The 19,059-nt window shown below is 36.9% G+C and overlaps 1 protein-coding gene across 2 annotated transcripts in view; it reads right to left on the minus strand.

Annotated features, from left to right (window-relative positions):
• The window catches only part of ZFAND3 (zinc finger AN1-type containing 3), a 135,125-nt gene that overhangs the window by 26,741 nt on the left and 89,325 nt on the right, over positions 1–19,059 (minus strand). For both annotated transcript variants that reach the window (XM_071428388.1, XM_071428382.1), the window contains exon 5: positions 9,504–9,569. In XM_071428388.1, the coding sequence (XP_071284489.1) occupies positions 9,504–9,569 (66 nt within the window). The remainder of the gene's footprint in view (positions 1–9,503; positions 9,570–19,059) is intronic.

A 19,059-nucleotide genomic window follows, 5' to 3' on the forward strand; every position in this document is an offset into this window, starting at 1 on the left:
AAGAACAAGACACAAGTAGAAAGAAAAAAGGCATAACACTAATACACATTATGAAGAACCTATGAAGACAGATCATGAACATCCTGGCCATTCCTCAGCACCTGAAGACTACTTAGTAGTATTCAAATATGCACATTTACATATCTGAATATGTATGTAGAAATACACACAAATAAGCTCACACTGGTCCTGATAAAATAGGAAACTTGAAAGCATTCAGCAATATCATAGTTTTGCTTTTGCTGACTTTAATGAGAACCTTCTTTTGCTTTGTGAAATTCTCTAAAATATGATTAGCAAGAATAGATAATGTTATAAATATTTCATATTTGCTACTCAGCTGCAGTGTGCATAAATAAGCGGTGCTGCTCTGCTTCCAAATCCTAGTGGTATACTCCAGCTATGTCCTCATCAATCAGATGGTATACAGTATTCAGGAAGGTAATTCTTCAAACTAATAGCCTAAAACAAGTTCGATATAGAAAATATTTGCTCTGTTATTTTTCATTCATACACAGAGTTTGCCTTAGTAGACCCTTCCCCCATTGGTATAATGAGGGTTTTCCACGGCTAAGAGAGATATTCAGAAGAGGAATTGTAAAGAACTCTTGCCTGCTAGCAGTGAAAAAAATACTTACCAATATTTATCTTTCAAAAAACTAATTTTTCTTTTAAGTGCAGAACTTCAGTGATGTCATTAGTAACAGAAATCTTGCAATGAGAGACTATAGCTCCAAGGATTGTACCTGATTAATGTCAAGGAAAAAACCCTAAGAGTCCTTATATTTTGATAAAAAAAATCCTGAATACATTTGTGAGAAAGTACATTTTGAAATGTACAGCTAATCCATCTTCAAACTTGGTTTTAATTCCATTACTTTAAATAAAGCTTAACGATTTATATTATATAGTTTATATTTTGACTGTGTTACTTTGGGGCCGGGGGGAACAACCAACGCTGGCAGAGGACACAATTCCTGTACACCTGGTTGGTGTCTACAGTACACCAGAAGTCAGAAGTCAGGCTGGTTTACCAGGTAGTTCTTACTGTTTGGACAGCTTCTACACAAACCTGAACCAAAGACCAGGGAGAGGAAGAACACATCAGTGAAACTTGGAGGATGCAACAGTACATGCACTGTCTTGTATCTTATATCCAGCTCCTTTTCAATCCTCTTTTGCTCCAAAATTTGCTCTCATTAGTTATTAGTTATTCCTCAAAGTTCATGTTATGGAAATAATTTGGAACAGAAACAGAAAAAAGACATCATTTGTATGTTCATGGAATTCTCACACAAACAACTTCCTCACTTTCTAGGAAGTTACACTTTCCCCGTGTGTGTTCAACAGACTAAAGAATACTTCCAAAAGGCTTTTAAATTACCTTCATTTATTTTTGAAGTCCTTATGAAAACTGTGATCTAAATGAAAACACTGAAAACTTGTTCTTAGAAGTTGTCTGATGCTCACTGAAATAATTAGTCAGAATAGAGAACTTCAGGAAGAGTCAGATAAAACCTTTGGGGCACTCACATCAAAAAGTACAGCAGGAATCTGATCATGGATTTGTTCCCTGCGAGTTACATGTGTTTTAAAGTAGTAAGAAAAAAACAAACCTGAATTAAAAAGTAAATGTAAGTGGCTATTTGTTTCAAATCTATTTCAGGCCAGTTATTTAATGCCTAATTTTAAAAATCCCCAGTGCAGTAAAGTAACAGTTTTAAAATTATAAATTATAAGTTTATAATTATAAATTTAAAATTATGTGTATCATTTGCTAAAGCATACCTGCAAGGAAGCTGTCTGATCTGAACAGATCAGATCAAGATGCTGACTGCTGAGGTAAAATCAATTCAATTCTTCAACCTGACAGGAGCCAGGCCTTTAAAGTTAATGATCTCAACTATTCTTTGTGACATTCTCCATATTGTCAAAATTAAAGCAAACCCTAGGCTCCCCAAATCCTCTTCCAGTAGAGTGTAGGTGAGAAATGCAAGACATACAACCCTGATTTCTTTACCCTTGAAATTGAAGGGGATGTGCTTTGTTTAAAGTTATGAGATGCAATTTTTCCAGCAGTCTCTGGTTATAAAACAAGGAGTTCAGAGCTGTAGGGAGAGCAATGTTAAGTAAGGGCAACAGATGTATATTCTTTCATAGTATACACCTACTCTCAGAGATCACTCAATTGACCGTACAGATCTTTAGAGTTCTGAAAACTAAACATGGCATGAAACCACTAAAAAATAATCAAGGTAAAGCTGTTTCATTTTAACCAAAATATACATAAAGGACATAATATTTGCTGTTCAGTTTCAACAAACTCAAGACAAAATTCTTTGTCATAATTCCCTAAGACTTTGGTAAAAAGAGGTGGCAATATCTGAATTTTAAAAGACAATGACCTTTTAATTGCATAGTTTTGTATTTGGCAAGAATTTCACCAACCAGACTGAAAAACATCAGCCCATAGAGAAAATGTAGTGAGAAAATGTTGAGGGCAGCAGCACATGTTTTTTCAGGACAGGAGAGTCTCATTTACAAAAGCACAGGTCATTCATCAGCTCATGGCCCAAGAGAACACTGCTGCCTGGACTGCTCTCCCAGATCTTTGCTTTGCATTGACCATCCCAACCCTCCCACCTTTCCAAGACTCTCTCTCCTTGCTCTTCTCCACAGAGCTTGAAGTGCTTGAGGCACTAAATGCTTGCCTGTACTTCCAGACCTCAGTTCTCATTAAGTGCTACAAATGCTACTGAGGTTAGACTAAGTATCTCTAAAGACTCACATCGTATTTGTTTTCCATTAGTGTCACTGAAAAAATTAGGTTGGAAGGGATTTCTGGAGGTCATGCAGTCCAGCCTCCTGTGCAGTGCAGAGTAAAACATCAAAGAAATTGGATCAGGTTGCTCAGGGCCTGGTACATTTTCAAAAATTTTCAAAGACTAAGACTTCACAGCCTCTGTGGGTACCTGTTCCAGTGCCAACCAGAGGGGAAAAAATCTCTCTTCCCTTAATCAGCCAGCTATACTGTTCCTAAGACAGTTAATCCAGACAGTGTTTATTCCTATCATCTGCTACCTCTAGTTTGACATTCAAAATAATTTCCTTATTGGCTGACAATTCAATGCGAACTCCTCTCAAGAGATCACCCTGTCCTACTGACCCAAGTACATTTTCCTCCAAGTTGTTCTTTTTGATGGGATTCAGAATTTGGAAATGAAAACAGATGAAAAAATTGAAACAAAAGCAGCAAAAAGAGATAAAGCCATGTGAAAGCTGAGAAATGGACTTATACAAACCCAGAAAGTCTTAAAGGGGTTATTTAGTGAAGAATAAAAAAGTTTGAAGGGCTTATCTGAACTGCACAAAGGATAAAAGAAGACTACTTTGGGTGATTTGAGAGGATAAATAAAGATAGTGGGTACAACAGTTTAAGCACTTGGAGGACATTTTTTGTTAGGATGCTGAACTTGAAATGACCTCAGAGAGCTGGGAGTACTATGAGGTACTCAGAGGTGTGTGTGTGTCAGCACCTGCTGGGAGGTCACACAGGCCAGGAGGCCCTTCTTCCCCAGCCACAGAGAGATTCTGATTATTGTGTTTTACTTCTGTTTTACTGGGTTGGGGTTTTTTTCCTCTCCACAAGGGAAAAAAATGATTGATTCTTATAACCTATGAACCTCTGAATAACCAAAATCTACCTGAATTATTGCACGTTTCTGCCACTCACACCAGCATATACCAAATCCACACCAGCATATACCAAATATCTGCATAACATAGTGTCCTGGTTTCCACTGGAATTTTCTTCCTAGTAGCTGGTACAGTGCTGTGCTTTGGATTTGGGATGAGAATAAACACTGATGTTTTAGATGTTGCTAAGCAGTGTTTACACAGAGTAAAGGGCTTTTCAGCCTCTCACCTCACCCCAACAGTAAGAAGGGCTGGCGGGCAAAATGAGCTGAGAGGGGACACAGCCAGGACATCTGACCCCCACTGTCCAAAGGGATGTTCCATAACTTATGGTGTCATGATCAGCATATAAACCAGGGGAAAGCTGTCCAGGGGCTGCTGCTCAGGAACTGGATGGAAAAAGTTGGTTATTTCTCTCTCCTTTTTGCTATTTTCCTTTTTTTACGATTTATTATTTTTTTTTCATTATTAAACTGTTCTTAAACCCAGGAGTTTTCTTTCTTGGAGATCATGTTCAACTGCCTTATATAGTCTTAAGAGAATTGATCTCAGTTAGTGTGGTTTTTGGGACTATAATGTTATAAAATAGGAAACATTAATAAGCATATGTTATCATGCTCATCTATTTATCTTATTCCACAACATTAATTTTATTTCTTGAGGCCAACAGTCCTTTCAAGAATGACTACAACAGACTGGTAAGTAAAAGGAGTTAATCCTAAATAAAAATTACTGGCATGTCTGTTAAGTATTTGTAATTTATCTATACAGCATGTGAAAGAGGGCTTTCACAGCCATGATACATTTTTAATCCCTTTGGCCCCCTCAGCTATCTAGCTTCCTCACTTGATGATCAATGCAAAGAAAAGGTACACCTAGGAGCCACTAAATGTGAAAGTTAATGTCAAAGTAATACTGTGAAAAGTTCCCATTCATCTTAGTTTAGTGTACTTTAACACAGCAGCAAAAGTATTCCTATCCTAATACCATAAGATGATAGAAAAATAATCTATTTATTTTATCTTGCCTGTGCCGAATAGACAGGGACAGAAGTCACTGTTTTCATATGCTGTCATGCTGCTGCACGCCTTTTCATTTCTGAATGCTGTGTTTTTTCCACGACTTGGAAGAAAATTCTCTTCAAAAGTAAACAGCATGAGTGATTAATGTAAGAACTATGAAGATGCTTGCAAAACTTCTGTTTAGTTCAAAGCAAATACAGACTAAAATTCAAGGCATTTTTTTCAGTGCAGTTTAGTAAAGCAATGATTTAGATGTCTAGCACAGAAATGTGCTAGACTGTGATAGATAAAAATCAAGAAAGACTTTTTACAAAAAAAAAAAAAATTACCCATTATTGTGTGCTTACAAGCCCTTACAAACCTTCCCAGGAACAGCTGAAGTTTTTTAACTCAGAGGCAAGGATCATCACAGCTATAGCTGACTTTTAACAAACTTTTTGATGTATTGACCCCAAACCCATCTCTTTAGATTCTCCAACTAACTCAATTAGTCTAAAATCATGGGATACCTTCAGTGTAAAAGAAAGTTCAGGTGAACCATATCCACTATTTTTAATGAACAAGGAGGGCTTGTAAAGCTGAGAAAGGCAACAGTGGAAATAAATCATAAAATTAGAGCAAGTCCTTAATTTTGTTTACTGCTATGACTATTATGATCCTTACCCTAGGAGGATTTTAATCTACAATAATCATAACACTTTGAGAAGGCTCTTAGGTAACCAGGAGGAGAGGAAACCAATCTGTCCATCCAGATAGACACGGGAGCATGGAACAGGCAATCCAGCATGTCACAGAAGTAGGCAATAAGCTGAGGCAGTAAAATGCCATCACCATCCATCATCTGATCACAGTTTGGTGTCATCCCCCAGCCTCCATCAGCTCCTGCCACATCAGTGCCAGTCCCAGGCACTTCATCCTGTTTGTAATTGCTGATGAGCAGCAATAAGGCCTCCATGCCTCAGCTCCTGTCTGTTCCACTTCAGCACCCACCTATTAGGTTGTAACTTTTATTTACAGCCTTGCTTGATGTGCTGCTCTATTAGTGCAGCTGGAAACTGAGCAGAGGGAGGGGGAAGAGCGTCCCTAATGGGCACTATTATTGCTAGGGCTGGGTGATTTACTATGCTGCTCAAAGGCTGTTCTATCATCACTTTCCTGTTGGTGAGAGAGCCCCAAGAAGGCTGGATTTCAACACAATGCCCTCCAGAAGTCAAACACTAAAGAACACCTTAAGAGTCCCTTGAAACACCAATGAAAAACAGACCTCAAAGTTGGTTTAGTGCTATAAAGCCCTCTTCAGTAATCTTTTGTGTATTTTTTTGCTCAGGAGCTTAACACTTTGGAGCAATTAAAAAAGAAAATCTAATTAGTGATGTATGAGGTCCTTTTGTCCTTACTCAACACATAAGGATTGATTAAAAAAATGATCATATCAATGTAATGATTTCATGGTTTTAGCTCAGGCTCAAAATCTCTCTACTTCTATTTTCATAACATGACCTTCCTACAACTCCACAAAGGCTGTCCTCTTAATTGTGGAGGTTCAACCTCAATGTATTTGGATTCCTGGCAATGTTACAAGTAAGCACATATCTTAGTACAAGAACATCAATAAATTCAAAACTTCAAAAAGAACCACAGCCCTGTTTAACCACTTTACTCAAGCAGTGAAATAATTATTTCCATCTTCTAGACTCAAATTTTAAACCAGAAAACACTACCTACACATATAACTATACAAAATATTACAGATGCACATCTCTGATGAACTGCTACTGAGAAATAAAGTACTTAAAACCTCACCAACTTTATGAATGTAATGTATGAATTGATTGTATCATTACCACATTTTATCTGCCTATTTCTACCACCTTCTCTACTGCACAATTAAAAATTAAGTGAGCATACTCACACAGTTCCATCAATTTTTTCCAGGTTTCTTTAAGTTGCATAAAAATGTTATAAAATCTGGCTGTTTAGAGTTGTGTAGTAAATCATCATTAAAGTTGTACAGCAGAAAAAGAAGAGTAATATGCTACTTGCTACTGCACTTTCCCAACATGGGCACCTGACACAAATGGGATGTGAATGCCCTGTACTAGAGGAAGCCTCCCAGTACCTGCCATCAATCATCACATTACCCAACCATTAGGAAACAAATCAAAATGCATAAGAAGCTATACACTGGGCCCATCTTTCTTCCCACAAAATCTTCAGACTGCCAGCACGCAGAAGCCTTTGAGGCATCATCCAAACTAATGATTGCAAGGCTTTATTCATTTTTTTCATTATAATTCCTGTCCTGTGGGTACACTGGAATAGAAATACTTTTACCACAGTGATGATTCTGGCAAACAGGAGGAAAAACCCCACTATTTGGTGCCATAATACTATTTTTTATCAGAACAGCTCTTACACCATGCAGGTTGACAAGTACATTAGGTAAAATCTCTTTTTTCTCTACAAGAACTTTACCTTGGCAGATTTATTATTTTGATCTTTCTTCGATTGTTACACTCATGCTGATAAAATATGAAAGGTTTGTCTCCTTCCTTAATATTCTGATGGAAACTTACATATAAAATAAGTAGGTCAAATTTCTAATTTTCTGTCTCAAATGCTGATCTAAGGAACTTTGGGGAAAAACTATGCTGAAGGGTGAACAGAACTACACAGATAAAATCCAGTGCAACATTTTTTCCTCAAAGCTCTTCCAAGCATAAGAAACATAGGATATTTACAGAAAATAGGCTTATAAACAATGTGTAGTGTTGACAAATACTACTTGCATCATTTAAGTAGCTTCCTGGGAATCTGATGTGATTCCAGTGTGAAAGAATATGCTGGTTTTGGCTGGGATAGAATTAATTTTCTTCACAATAGATAATAGGGCTGTGTTTTGGCCTTGTGGTTAAACCCTGACAAATGTTCACCTACACAGTACACTGCTCATGCCTGAAGATGTCACAGCACTTCTGGGTAATATTTTGTAGCCAATGTTTTCTTGTCAGTTCCCATGACAACATGGTAATTTATTTTAAAGATGAAAGTTTGCTGAAAATTCAAGATCTGGAGAAGTAAACTAACTCCTGGTACCAGGTTTATTCATGTAAGGGACTATAAAGATAGTAAGTAGATTACTGAGCAAATAATGTCAGAACCTCAGGGGAAATTGAGGTAATTCAAAATCAGTAGATTTAGCTGACTGAAGATTAAAGTTGTGGTATCAAATTAAGGCCATCTCCTCCTTTTCTTGCAAAACATACTAAATGAAAAACATAAAAGCATGTACAGACCAAACAAGAGCACAAACTCAAAATAAAAGAACTATTGAGCAAAGTTAGCAAAGGCATTTCTCAGTATGTCTTGTGGTTTCATCTCGTTTCACTCCAAGGAGCTTTTCCTGGTGCCATTTCACACTCCAAATAATGAACTTACATTTCTTTTTGCTAAGACACACACACACAAAAAATTTCCAACAGTACTCTCAGTTTACTGTATCTGTAGCACCACAGCAAGCTTTTAAATTACTCTGCCATGAAAACCAGCTAAACATTACAACAGCTAACATATAAAGAAAATACAATTTAGAAATACTGTGAGCAAAGCAGATTAGTTTTCAAGGGATATAGTGGCAAACATTCCATCTTGTTTAGATACACATCCATGGCTACACAGAAAAGAAAATCCAATCTCCCTGTTTTGAAGAACTATCATCCAGTTCCAAACTCAGTTCTTTGGCAGAAAACACTGTCACAGATTATCATGTGCTACTTGAGAAGTCTGCCTCTGCAGCAAGAGCAAGCCAAAGCAGTTTCTCTGTAACCTTCCTTCACTGCAGAACAAGCCAACTTGTATCACCACACACCTGCTGCAAGCTAACAACACCTATGGAATAACTACAGCTCAGCTCAAACAGTAACTTGGAAGACTTTTTGAAAGAATGACTTCAGAAGAAATTTCCCCTGAACTCCTTAAAGAGCAAGGGCCTTTACTCAAACTGGAATACCCTTCCTTTCTGCACATAAATGCAAATATAGGCAAAAATTATTCTGGAAACACAGACTGCAAGAACATTACCACTACCTACACACCACCACTCCCCAGGAGATTATGGCTTCCAAGAGTGGCCCTGGTGGAAAGAATCGTGTGTTCTCCTTAATCCACACAAAACCAAAGCCTGCAGAAGACCTGAGCCAGTGCAGGTAACTTGGCTGCCTGACTGAATGAGTGCAGATGTGGTTCTTCAGGACAGATCTGATTCAGAAGCAGTGACTTCAGCCTGGCAATGACCTAACATGTCACTCCTAATACCAGCTCTGTGAGACATTATCCATCTACATCCTGCATATAGAAATAAAGGCATCAAAAAGGACCCAAAGCAGGTAAAATTTAGTCTCAAAGCAAAGATCAGCTGTCTATACTGCATCTTCAATCAGGGAAAGTCAATATACTCAAAACAATTTTCTACTCAATACTTTGCATTTCAAGGGCAGGATTTCCAGAACACTGTCACAATCATTAGACTTAAACTGATTACTCCTGTATGTCTTGTTTTTACAAAGATTAATTGAAAACAGAGTGTATTTACAGAATTATGTTTAACAAGATTCTCAGATGAACTATCTGCCATACTAATCCTTTTATATTTACATTTCTGTCAGCAAAGTAACAATATTTATTTTCATTTGGCATTTGCCAGGTAAGGTTATTACCCTTTACTATTAAACTATAACTGCTAAATATAATGCAAAACCTGATTTCTTGATCCCACAAAACACATACCTGAGTCACAAGATCTTTTGGTTGGTGTGGTTAACGAGGCATGAGCTGTACCTGTGCATGGCCCACCTGGAAACAGAGAAGATTGTATGTCTCAAAACACCACCTATATTTAACATTTACAACCACATCAAGATTATACTTAAGAATACAAAAAACACAGAGGAGCACTTGTCTTTGGAGAGCACATATGGAAGTAGTCTCAGTACTTCTTTCTAGTCTCAGCTTCTTTCCCAGCTGAATGTGAATGTCTTGTGGTAAAAAAATAGATGAAAAGTTGGGACAAAGTTACACTTTTAAAATATACTTTATAAATATTTCAAGAGGCATTTTTAGGAAAATATGCACCATAATTGCAATGCTAGAAATGTATTTAAGTGACCCACAAGTAACACAAGGGACAAACTGATCACTTCTCTGATATCAAATATTGTTACTGACTCCAGTGAGATAACAACTTTGCCTCTGATCTTGCCCTCATTATGTGTTCTAAGTGTGGCACAAGCATATGCTAACAAGCTCTTTTCCATGTTTAAGGTTTTTCAGCTCTGGACTCTTGCCCACTCATCTGGTATCTGCTTGGTAGTAAATTGCTTTCTGCCTTTTTTCTTAACATGCATCATCGTTGAGGAGTTCTCCAGAGATCTTGTTAAAATAGAAACCAATTGAGTGTACACAGTGACTTGCAGGAAAAATAAATAAATAAAAATAAACTCCATGCAGAGAAGCCAAGACAAATTGACAGTAGCATTGCCAATGGTAATACACATCATAGCTTTGAAAATTGAATATTATAAATGGGAAGATGGTAGAGAGCCTGAAATTGAGTTAGATCTACTAGAGTTTGGCTATCAAAATACCAATAATCAAGTTTGCACTAAACTGCTGGTAATATAGTAATACTTGCTGGCAATACAACAGAGCTTAGTATAACAGGATAACCTTTAACATTAAGTCTTCATGCACTGAAAAATACTAAAAATACTTTTTCCCTTTTTTTCCCACCCCTCAGTCTTTGCATATCTGGAAAGTAGCAGTGTGACTGTGGAAATGCTTTTACCTTTTCAAGTATTTTCAAGCCTGGCTTGTTAGTAAAGTGGCTCTTTTTGCTTCTCTCTGGGATGCTCCCCCTTGAAGCTTTCCTTTATTTCTCTTTTTCACTAAGTTTCAGGTCTCAGGAATTTTGTCTACCTTGAAATAAATACTCATAGCATTGTAACTCTTAAAAAAAAAAAATCTGCAGTTGAGGGGGAAAAACGTGAGTAACTTTCTTTGTCGCATTTAATTTCAATGAACTCCACCTGGGAACAGAGTTTTACACTCAATTTTCTAGAGAAGGATCAATAAACCTGAAGAGTTTATTGTTCTCCCAACAAGTTTCTCCAGCAACACACAGCATTTCACAACTGTGTGATGGACAATCTTTCAACGGGTGGTTACAATGGCCAAGAAGCCAATTCTTGGCCTGCAGGCCAGCACTGAGGGCACTCATCAGGGCCTGGTCAGAGGTTAAGGGAACCTTCAGGATATGGGAAACTATTGAACCTGACATAAGAAATTGCTGCTTGTGACAGGCAACAGCATAAGTAGCTGGCAGATGCTACAGACAGTGATGCAAGGCACTGTTGGATTCTCCAGGCTGGCAAGGAGGGAGCTGGTGACAAATGGCTGAACTGCACAGGGAAGGGGAGGGGAGTGGTGGGGACTCTATGCAGGGTCAAGTCTGCATATGAGAAGAGACAAGCTTGCTTTTGCAGTGAGGAGGACTGGGAGTCCTGGGGCGGGTCCTTTCCTAGGCAAAAATAAAGCATCCTGGATGGATGGATGGATGGATGGAGCATCCTGGTATCACCAAACTGGTGTTGGCTTAAAGCCTGACAGCACTGGCAAGCAACAACCAGAAATGGTCAAGTAAACAGAAATAATTTTTTACACTATAATATTTTCAATTTTTTTATATTCTAGCCTAGAAAAAGTTTTCTTGATCTATGTTAGTACTACGGTTGCAAAAGGCTCAAAAGATGTTTAGTGTAGGGGTTGGTGCATTTGGGAAGAAAATCAATACTGAAACAGAATCCTTACCAAGTTTTCTAGTGAAACCTTCTGCATATTCAAAAATCTACAGAGCAGGTCTGTTAAGTCAGTCTTTACTTTCAGACACCAAGTATTTGGTTTTAATATAAAATGTGTGTAAGCAATAAATTCATCAGGGCACGGAATTTCAATGAACTGACTTTAGATGCAGCTGCCTCTTAAAATGCAGCAGCTCTTCTGTAAATAATTTTAGTTATATTCTCCCAGTTTCACTGAATAGACAGTGAGAGGCATCATCACTGTGGACTAACAAATAAGACTAATCCTTTCAATTATTGCAAAGTAAATATTTACAATAGCTGATACTTTCAGTATCCAGCCAAATGTAAGAACTTTATTTCTCACTCTCTAAAGTACAATAAGTTGGTATGCATTCTGCACTTCCCTTTGTCAGAGTTCTCCTGTTATTTATTCTTCCCTCATTAGGTATGGCTTCCATACAGCTTTGATTTGTATAGCACAGCACCAGAGTTTCAATAAAGAGTATCCTGGGATTTGCATGCATGTACACTGGTGCCTAATAACCAGTGAAGGCATCACGCACTTTGCCGCTTTTCCTTCTGCTCCTCCTTTTGTTCCACCATTAAAAATGCCATGCATAATTCAGTGCTGTGGGCTTGGCTGTGCAGCTCTATGTGGAAGTCACTACATGGAATCTTTTGGTATACATAACTGTTAATTCCAGCATCTTCGTATTGTTTGGATCAGGACAGTATATTTCTCACAGCTTTGACAAAAATTCTGTGTGTGAAAAAGAAAAGGGAAGTCATAACAATAGAACACCAGTCTATCTTGACTATTCACAAAGGTAGACTTGTAACTTTGTATGATTCAGGATATATCTGCATTTTCATTGCCAAAAAAGTAAATTTTTCAAGGTTATTTAACTGTGCTATATAAAACACTTCAGTGCACAGTGAAAGGGCACACATGTCTAGCTTCTAACATAACCCACAAGGCTGTAGAGCTCTTTTTGTTCAGCACAAACAAGACATTAAAATGGAAGGAAAGAAATATCTTTCAACTCTATATCCAATTAACAGATAACACAACAGCTTCTGCTCCTATTTTTTCCAGTGTATGGTTTCTGACATTTGCAACTCCTCTTTCAAACAAAAGCAGTCACTGCCCAGGGATAATGTAATCCCAAGAGAAGATTATTATAAATGCAAAAAATACTAAAAGCTACTCAAGAAATTAGAAGAATTGTGAGAATTTTGAGAATCCTCAAGTTTGCAAATTCAAACACAGAATTAACAAAGGACAAAACAAGGTAACTCAAACCATATCATATATTATTAATACAATAGGTCTTGTTAATGTAGTTACTATGTTTTTGGCTTCTGATATACACAGGTTTCCGTAACTTACTGTTAGCTGTACTCAAAATATATTGATTAGAAAAACATATTCAAACCTAATTTCTCTAATCATCCAAAATAGTACAATTTTATATATTGCTTATATTTCTATGGATACATTAATATTGCTATTATTTACTATTCTAGACTAAATTCTAAATTCTGATGTGTAAATTGTCTTTTAGAATGCCCTTCTGCATTGTCCATCTCCCTTCCTGAACTATATTAACTGCAGCCAAGCAGTATTTGTCCTGAGGATATCTCTGAGTCAGGGCAACTTGCTGTTTCCCTTTCCTGAACTCTGTAGAGTGAAGTGACTCCACTCAGTCAGAGCCTCCTATGCAGGAAAAAGGTTCAACACCAGGGTGTTCAACCCCCTCTTCTAGCTGTTTGGAGAAGCACTAGGTTTGAGCCCAGAGGACACGCATCACGTGGGTTTGAACAGCACTCAGAAGCACATTGTGCAGAGAAACAGATGCAGAATGGAACAAAACTAAGTTAACACATGAGTAAAAAGTCTAAATTACAGTAATACATTGAAACAATTTCAGATGCCACAAAACCTGCAAGCCAGACAATGAACAAACATGAAAAATACTGAATCTCAGTAACATTTGATCATGGTAATGTAAGGACAGAGGAACCCCTCTTTGAACTTTTGGTACTTTGATGGCTCCTCCCCAGATACAGTACACTGACCCCTTGAATACAACAGGCTGGCAGAAGGTAATGAGTAAGAGCAGAACTTCCTTGGACAGCAGTGTTCTAGCCAGGACAGGAACAATTTCATGCCTATTTGCAATACAGGAAAGAACCCACCTTGGGAAACCTGTCCAAACCAGTAACCTGGTTGTACATTTCCTGAACTGGGAGAGATATAATCTAATTAATCTACACATTGATTACGAACACCAATACATAAACAAAAGGAAACATAAATATATAAGTTCAGTCTGCACTGACAAGCTATGCTATCTTTAAGGAAAAAAGGCAGAAGAACTTTATAACACTTAAGAACTGCTTATTTGCTGCAGAATGGGCAAGATGCATGATCTAAGTGATGTCATTACTACACAGATAAGAGGATTATATCACATAAAAATGTTGTCTTTTTAAAATCTAATTTTACAAATCAGCCTTTAGGTACTTTTGTGGATGTTTTTCTGCATGAAGCTTTTGAACAAGGAAATGAAACCTGTACTGCTTTGTTGCTGAATTGATGGTAAATTTAACAACTATAATGAAGTAAAGGGAGACAGGATTTGGATTCCACCTTCTCCCTTACTATTGTCTCACTGGGTAACCTGTTTTTCCTCAGTAACAGATGCTATATTCTCCAATTTTGTAGGTGTAAGTTCAACTGTAAAAAGTGCTTTTGAAACCAGCAGTTAAATAATATTTTTATAAACAATTTTATTTAACCTCAATAGCTGTGCAGCTCTAACCCACATTTTTCCAATGTGACTGTGTTTCTGTTTTGTGTTCCATGGGGTCCTTTCACGCTAATAAATGGGACCCTAGGATACACAGTCTACTCTGCATGTGAAGTGACTATAAATCAGAAGGAACAATTAACAGTGGTATAACATCCCTGGTCTTCATTATGTTTCAAAATTATCATGCCACAGACGTGGAGAGATGTGCTCATTTAATAAATCTTTGTGCCAGACCTTTGCTTGTCAGAAAACAGAGATATGTTCTTTATTTGAAACTGAGACTGCATGGAATAGATGGAAACTTACAGAAATATCTTCACCAAGGAAAAGATGATGATGACACTTATTCAAATTTCTAACTGCCTTTATGTCCTGTACTGGCACCTAATACTGGTGGCACTTCTCAAAAGAAATAGCCCACAACTCAATATGGTTTTACATTTGATAGCATTCTTACAAATTCCCATAAGAAAAGTGCTTGCATTGCTATTGAAATATATGTATTTTGTGACAAATATTTAAAAAAAAATCAGATTTAATGATAATCAAATTTAAAAACTGAGTGAGTTAATTTTAACATTAAAAACAGTACAAAAAGACTATTTGTAAATAGGTTCTAATGAAAACAAGGCTAAAAATAAAAAAATCCCAGACAATGCAAAACAACTTTTACTATTATCTAATTTAATAAAAGCAAAAACCTGAGAAAATAGCTAGTTCTTGTTCCGTGGCATAGAAACCCAAAGATGCCTATAACATCAAAAACCAGACAGGTGCATATCATGTATTTGAGATGTGTCCACTCTTGCTTTGATACAAGACACAACATGACAGTCTTGTGAGTTGATAAAGAAAATTAGAATTATTCACCATCACCCAGTTGCAGGTTTCTCAGTTATGTTTGGGTATAGGTTTAATTTAATACTGGGTCATGTGGGTCACAAAAGCTTCACTGTAGCCCAGCACAATTTTACCAGTTACTGCATTCTTTTGAATCAGAGAAAAACATAAAAATTGGTATTATTGAGAATAAATCAGGTCAGCAACAAAGCAAATTACTTTCTATAACCATGTGTGACAAGCAAGACAAAAACAGGCAGCTAGCTTGGTCTGTTTATACATTTACTAGCTACAGAAGTGGGTATGCATGTAACCTTCAGTCAGAGATAAGCCAGAGAACAAAGCTCCCCACTGACTGAATTAGGAAAAAAAACAAAACCCAAACCCAAAACAAAACAAAAACACAGCCCCCACTCCCCAGAAAAAAAACCTGAAAAAACTCAAAAAAAATGAAGACAGGAAGAACAAAACTGACTCCTACTGCAGTAAGCAGCTAAATTCTCAGTCAGGTCATTTAAAAAAGTATACAATGAATAACATCCAAGAGCAACTCTCATTTTAAAAATCACTCTCCTTAAAAAGCACAAATTGAAGTTAAGGATGTCATGATAATAACTCAAAATATGAAGTATTTTCAGAGCATATAAAGAAAAGCTGTCATCTAGAACTCTACTCACAAACCCAGGCAAAATACAAAAACCGTGAAGTTGTTATAAATTGGTAGAAACCTTTTGCATAGTGTCAGAGAAAAGGCCATTCAGCAAGAAAGAAGCAAAGAAAAAATGCACTTGTTTATCCATTTTTCACAAAGTTATGTTGAAAAAAATGACATATATTTTTATTTTATTCCAAAGAGAAAAAATACCATTACTTTTTGAGTGCTATAGCCTATGTGGCTTTTTACACAGTCATGTATTGCTTCAGCAAGCAATGAAATTCAGAGTATAAACATCCAATAGGTGCAGTAGGAAAAACAATCTCTCACCTTTCTGCCAGGTATCTCTTATAGACACCTACTGCATCTTTGTCTAGGACTAGTACACTTAATGCACATTAACTTCACTAATATTACTCCATCATTGGGGGTATTTCAGTGCTTCCACAGCACACAAATGCTTAATAAAATAAAGATGTCATCAAGCATTTTGCTAACCTTATCTTGCAAATTTAAATGTTCAAGACAAAGGTGTTTTCATTTTGATGTGCAATGGCTCAAGTTCTGAAGGGTATACATAAACTAGCCAAAATTTAGAGACATCCAGTCATGAAATACCTTTGTATTTGGGCATCTAAAATTCAGCCCACAGAGAGGTAAGGTGTGGCCAGTGATCATCACCATCTTTCTGGGCTGAAATCTCCAGTGTATTTTCTGACATTCACAGCAATAATGATCTTTGTTTATCTTCTTATAAATTCTTCAACACAGGAATGAAAAGCATTTAACTCTTTTAGAAACAGCAGATATTCCTTTTGTCCTTTTTCAATTGTGGTTCTTGCTATTCAAGAAGGCCAAGAAAAGTTAAGCACATAATTAAAATAAAATCCTGTCAGCTGAAGCTAAAACCTACTGAAATACCAAATCTGATCAAGCTGCCACAGTCAGTGTTCTTCACATTGACATTTCTCCTGTCACATAACAACACAGTTAATTTCAAACCTGCACAGAACCAGCTTTAGCTCTGCTCATACAGTGACAGAAAAATGATGTGACAGCCCCAAAGAAAGCACTGAAGGCCTGAAACTAAGCAAAATTATTCCATGTGCAGTGTGACCTTTTCTCTACCAAAATACTTAGAACCTTGCTTAATAAGCTGCCTTTTTTTTTTTAAGAATATTGGTGGCTGAAGGTAAGGACAGAGAAGTGAGGGCCATTGTCAAATCCATTTTTTCCTGTCTGCTAAAAATAATCAAAACCCTTGCCCATCCAATATGAAAAGGGAATTTTTGACAGAGGAACTGGCTGATATAGTGACTGATGCTAAAATAACTACCATTAGGAGCTCCTAAATGAAAGGAGGACATGGAAGGAAAAATGTGAACAGATTAAACTTATCTGCACATAACGCAGCAATAGAACAAAAGTTAGACTGATTTAACTACCTGTTAAGAAATGGATCAGTAAAATCCATGCAGCTCTAGACTAACTAGAGCTATACCAATATCAATATTACTCTTTGTCTGCAAGTTTATTTCAGAAAATTTACTGCAACTGGAGACCTGAAAGTTTTGGAAAGAAACAGGAAACTCAAGAAGTATATCTGAAGGGGGGAAAAAAGAATTCCATAGAATTCCTCCCTCACCAATTTCAACAGAATTTTTTTTAAAAATCAATGATTAGTAATATATCATAAAAGATCAAACACATGTGAAGGAAGGCAAAAAAATTACTGAAGTTGTGTCACTGTCTCTGTGTATAATTTTTTAACACATTTTTGTTGACTGTTATAATATTGAGAACTACTGGGTATAAATTTTCATCTCATTTTTGTTGACTGTAAATATAATACTGAGAACTACCTTTCACCTGTAAGGGGGAGAGATATTAGAAGGCACAGCAGCCATTGTGGTAGGTAACTCTTCAGAACTAAGGCTGGTGGGAGATGGAAAGTCACTACAACCTGGTTGCATATGTAAGACACTCAGGAATGCAAATGCAGCTCTCACATAAAATCAAAACAGTAACAAAAAACCACACAAATACTTGCACACTGTCAAACTGAACTCCTGCAAAATATAGTTCAAGGAAATTTTCTCTTATATAATTCATTCTGTGATAAAAATGAAATAACTATTTAAAAATAAGTACAAAAACCCTTTCACATTTTCTGATACAGAGTATGAACACGTGATTTCTATGGTTTTCTTCAGTTGTTGTAACATAAATGACTTTAATTGCCTAAATGACTTGCTGCAATTTTGTCCCCTCTGTTTACCCTGTGGACTCAAGTACTGTGGCAAATGCCTTGATGCAAGACTCTCCTCAAAATCTTGAAAGGAAAGAGAGGTGAGTGGAATGAAATATGAGGATCCTTCCTGATTAGATCAATCTTCCCACACTTGGATAAGGATTACCACAGTGATTCCATACAATGATTTCTGGTGAATTACCACAGTTCTATTCAGAGCAGAACACAGCTGTATGCCATCACACACAGTCAGAAGTATCAGTCTTTGAAGAACACAGCCATACTAAGAGCAGTGCATACTTTACAGAATATGCTGCAAAATAAATAAATATTGCACAGAAAAAGATAACCTCAAACTAAAATCCACAAGACATTTAAGTCTGGGCATTCTTCATTAAAGGAAAGAACCTTGCACAATGAGGTCATTATCCATCAGAAAATCTCCATCTGTACATAATTATTTCTGATAAATGATATTAAGCTTCATTAAAGAGGTAGTGGGGATGTGAGAGAAGGCAGAGCTGTAAATAAATCTCTCCACTGTATTTCACTTAAAAACATCCCAGCAGGAAGTCATAAAGAGAGTTTTTTTAATAGGCAATATTTTCAAATGCTCTGCAGGCTGTGCTGCCTAATATCCATCACATTCAATGTATGCTCACAAGCTCACAGCAATTCACAACGAAGGACACTATTTAATTTCTTTCCCATTCCTGCAATCACCTTCCCACTTACCAAATCTTTCTCAGGCACAACAGAAACACTTCGTTGTAATGGAATTTCATTTCTACCTGAACAAATTTTCTGGAAAGCTGACCCAGTAAGCACAACAGAAGCACCCTGTGACACTGGCTAATAAGCTAGCTAGGTGCTCCAAGTCCCCTGCACTGTGAAGGCCCAAATGTGTTGCTGGAGCATAATG

This window comes from Agelaius tricolor, unplaced genomic scaffold, assembly GCF_023055355.1.
Source record: "Agelaius tricolor isolate 1412-34295 unplaced genomic scaffold, bAgeTri1.0.p SCAF_1, whole genome shotgun sequence".
Classification (NCBI taxonomy): domain Eukaryota; kingdom Metazoa; phylum Chordata; class Aves; order Passeriformes; family Icteridae; genus Agelaius; species Agelaius tricolor.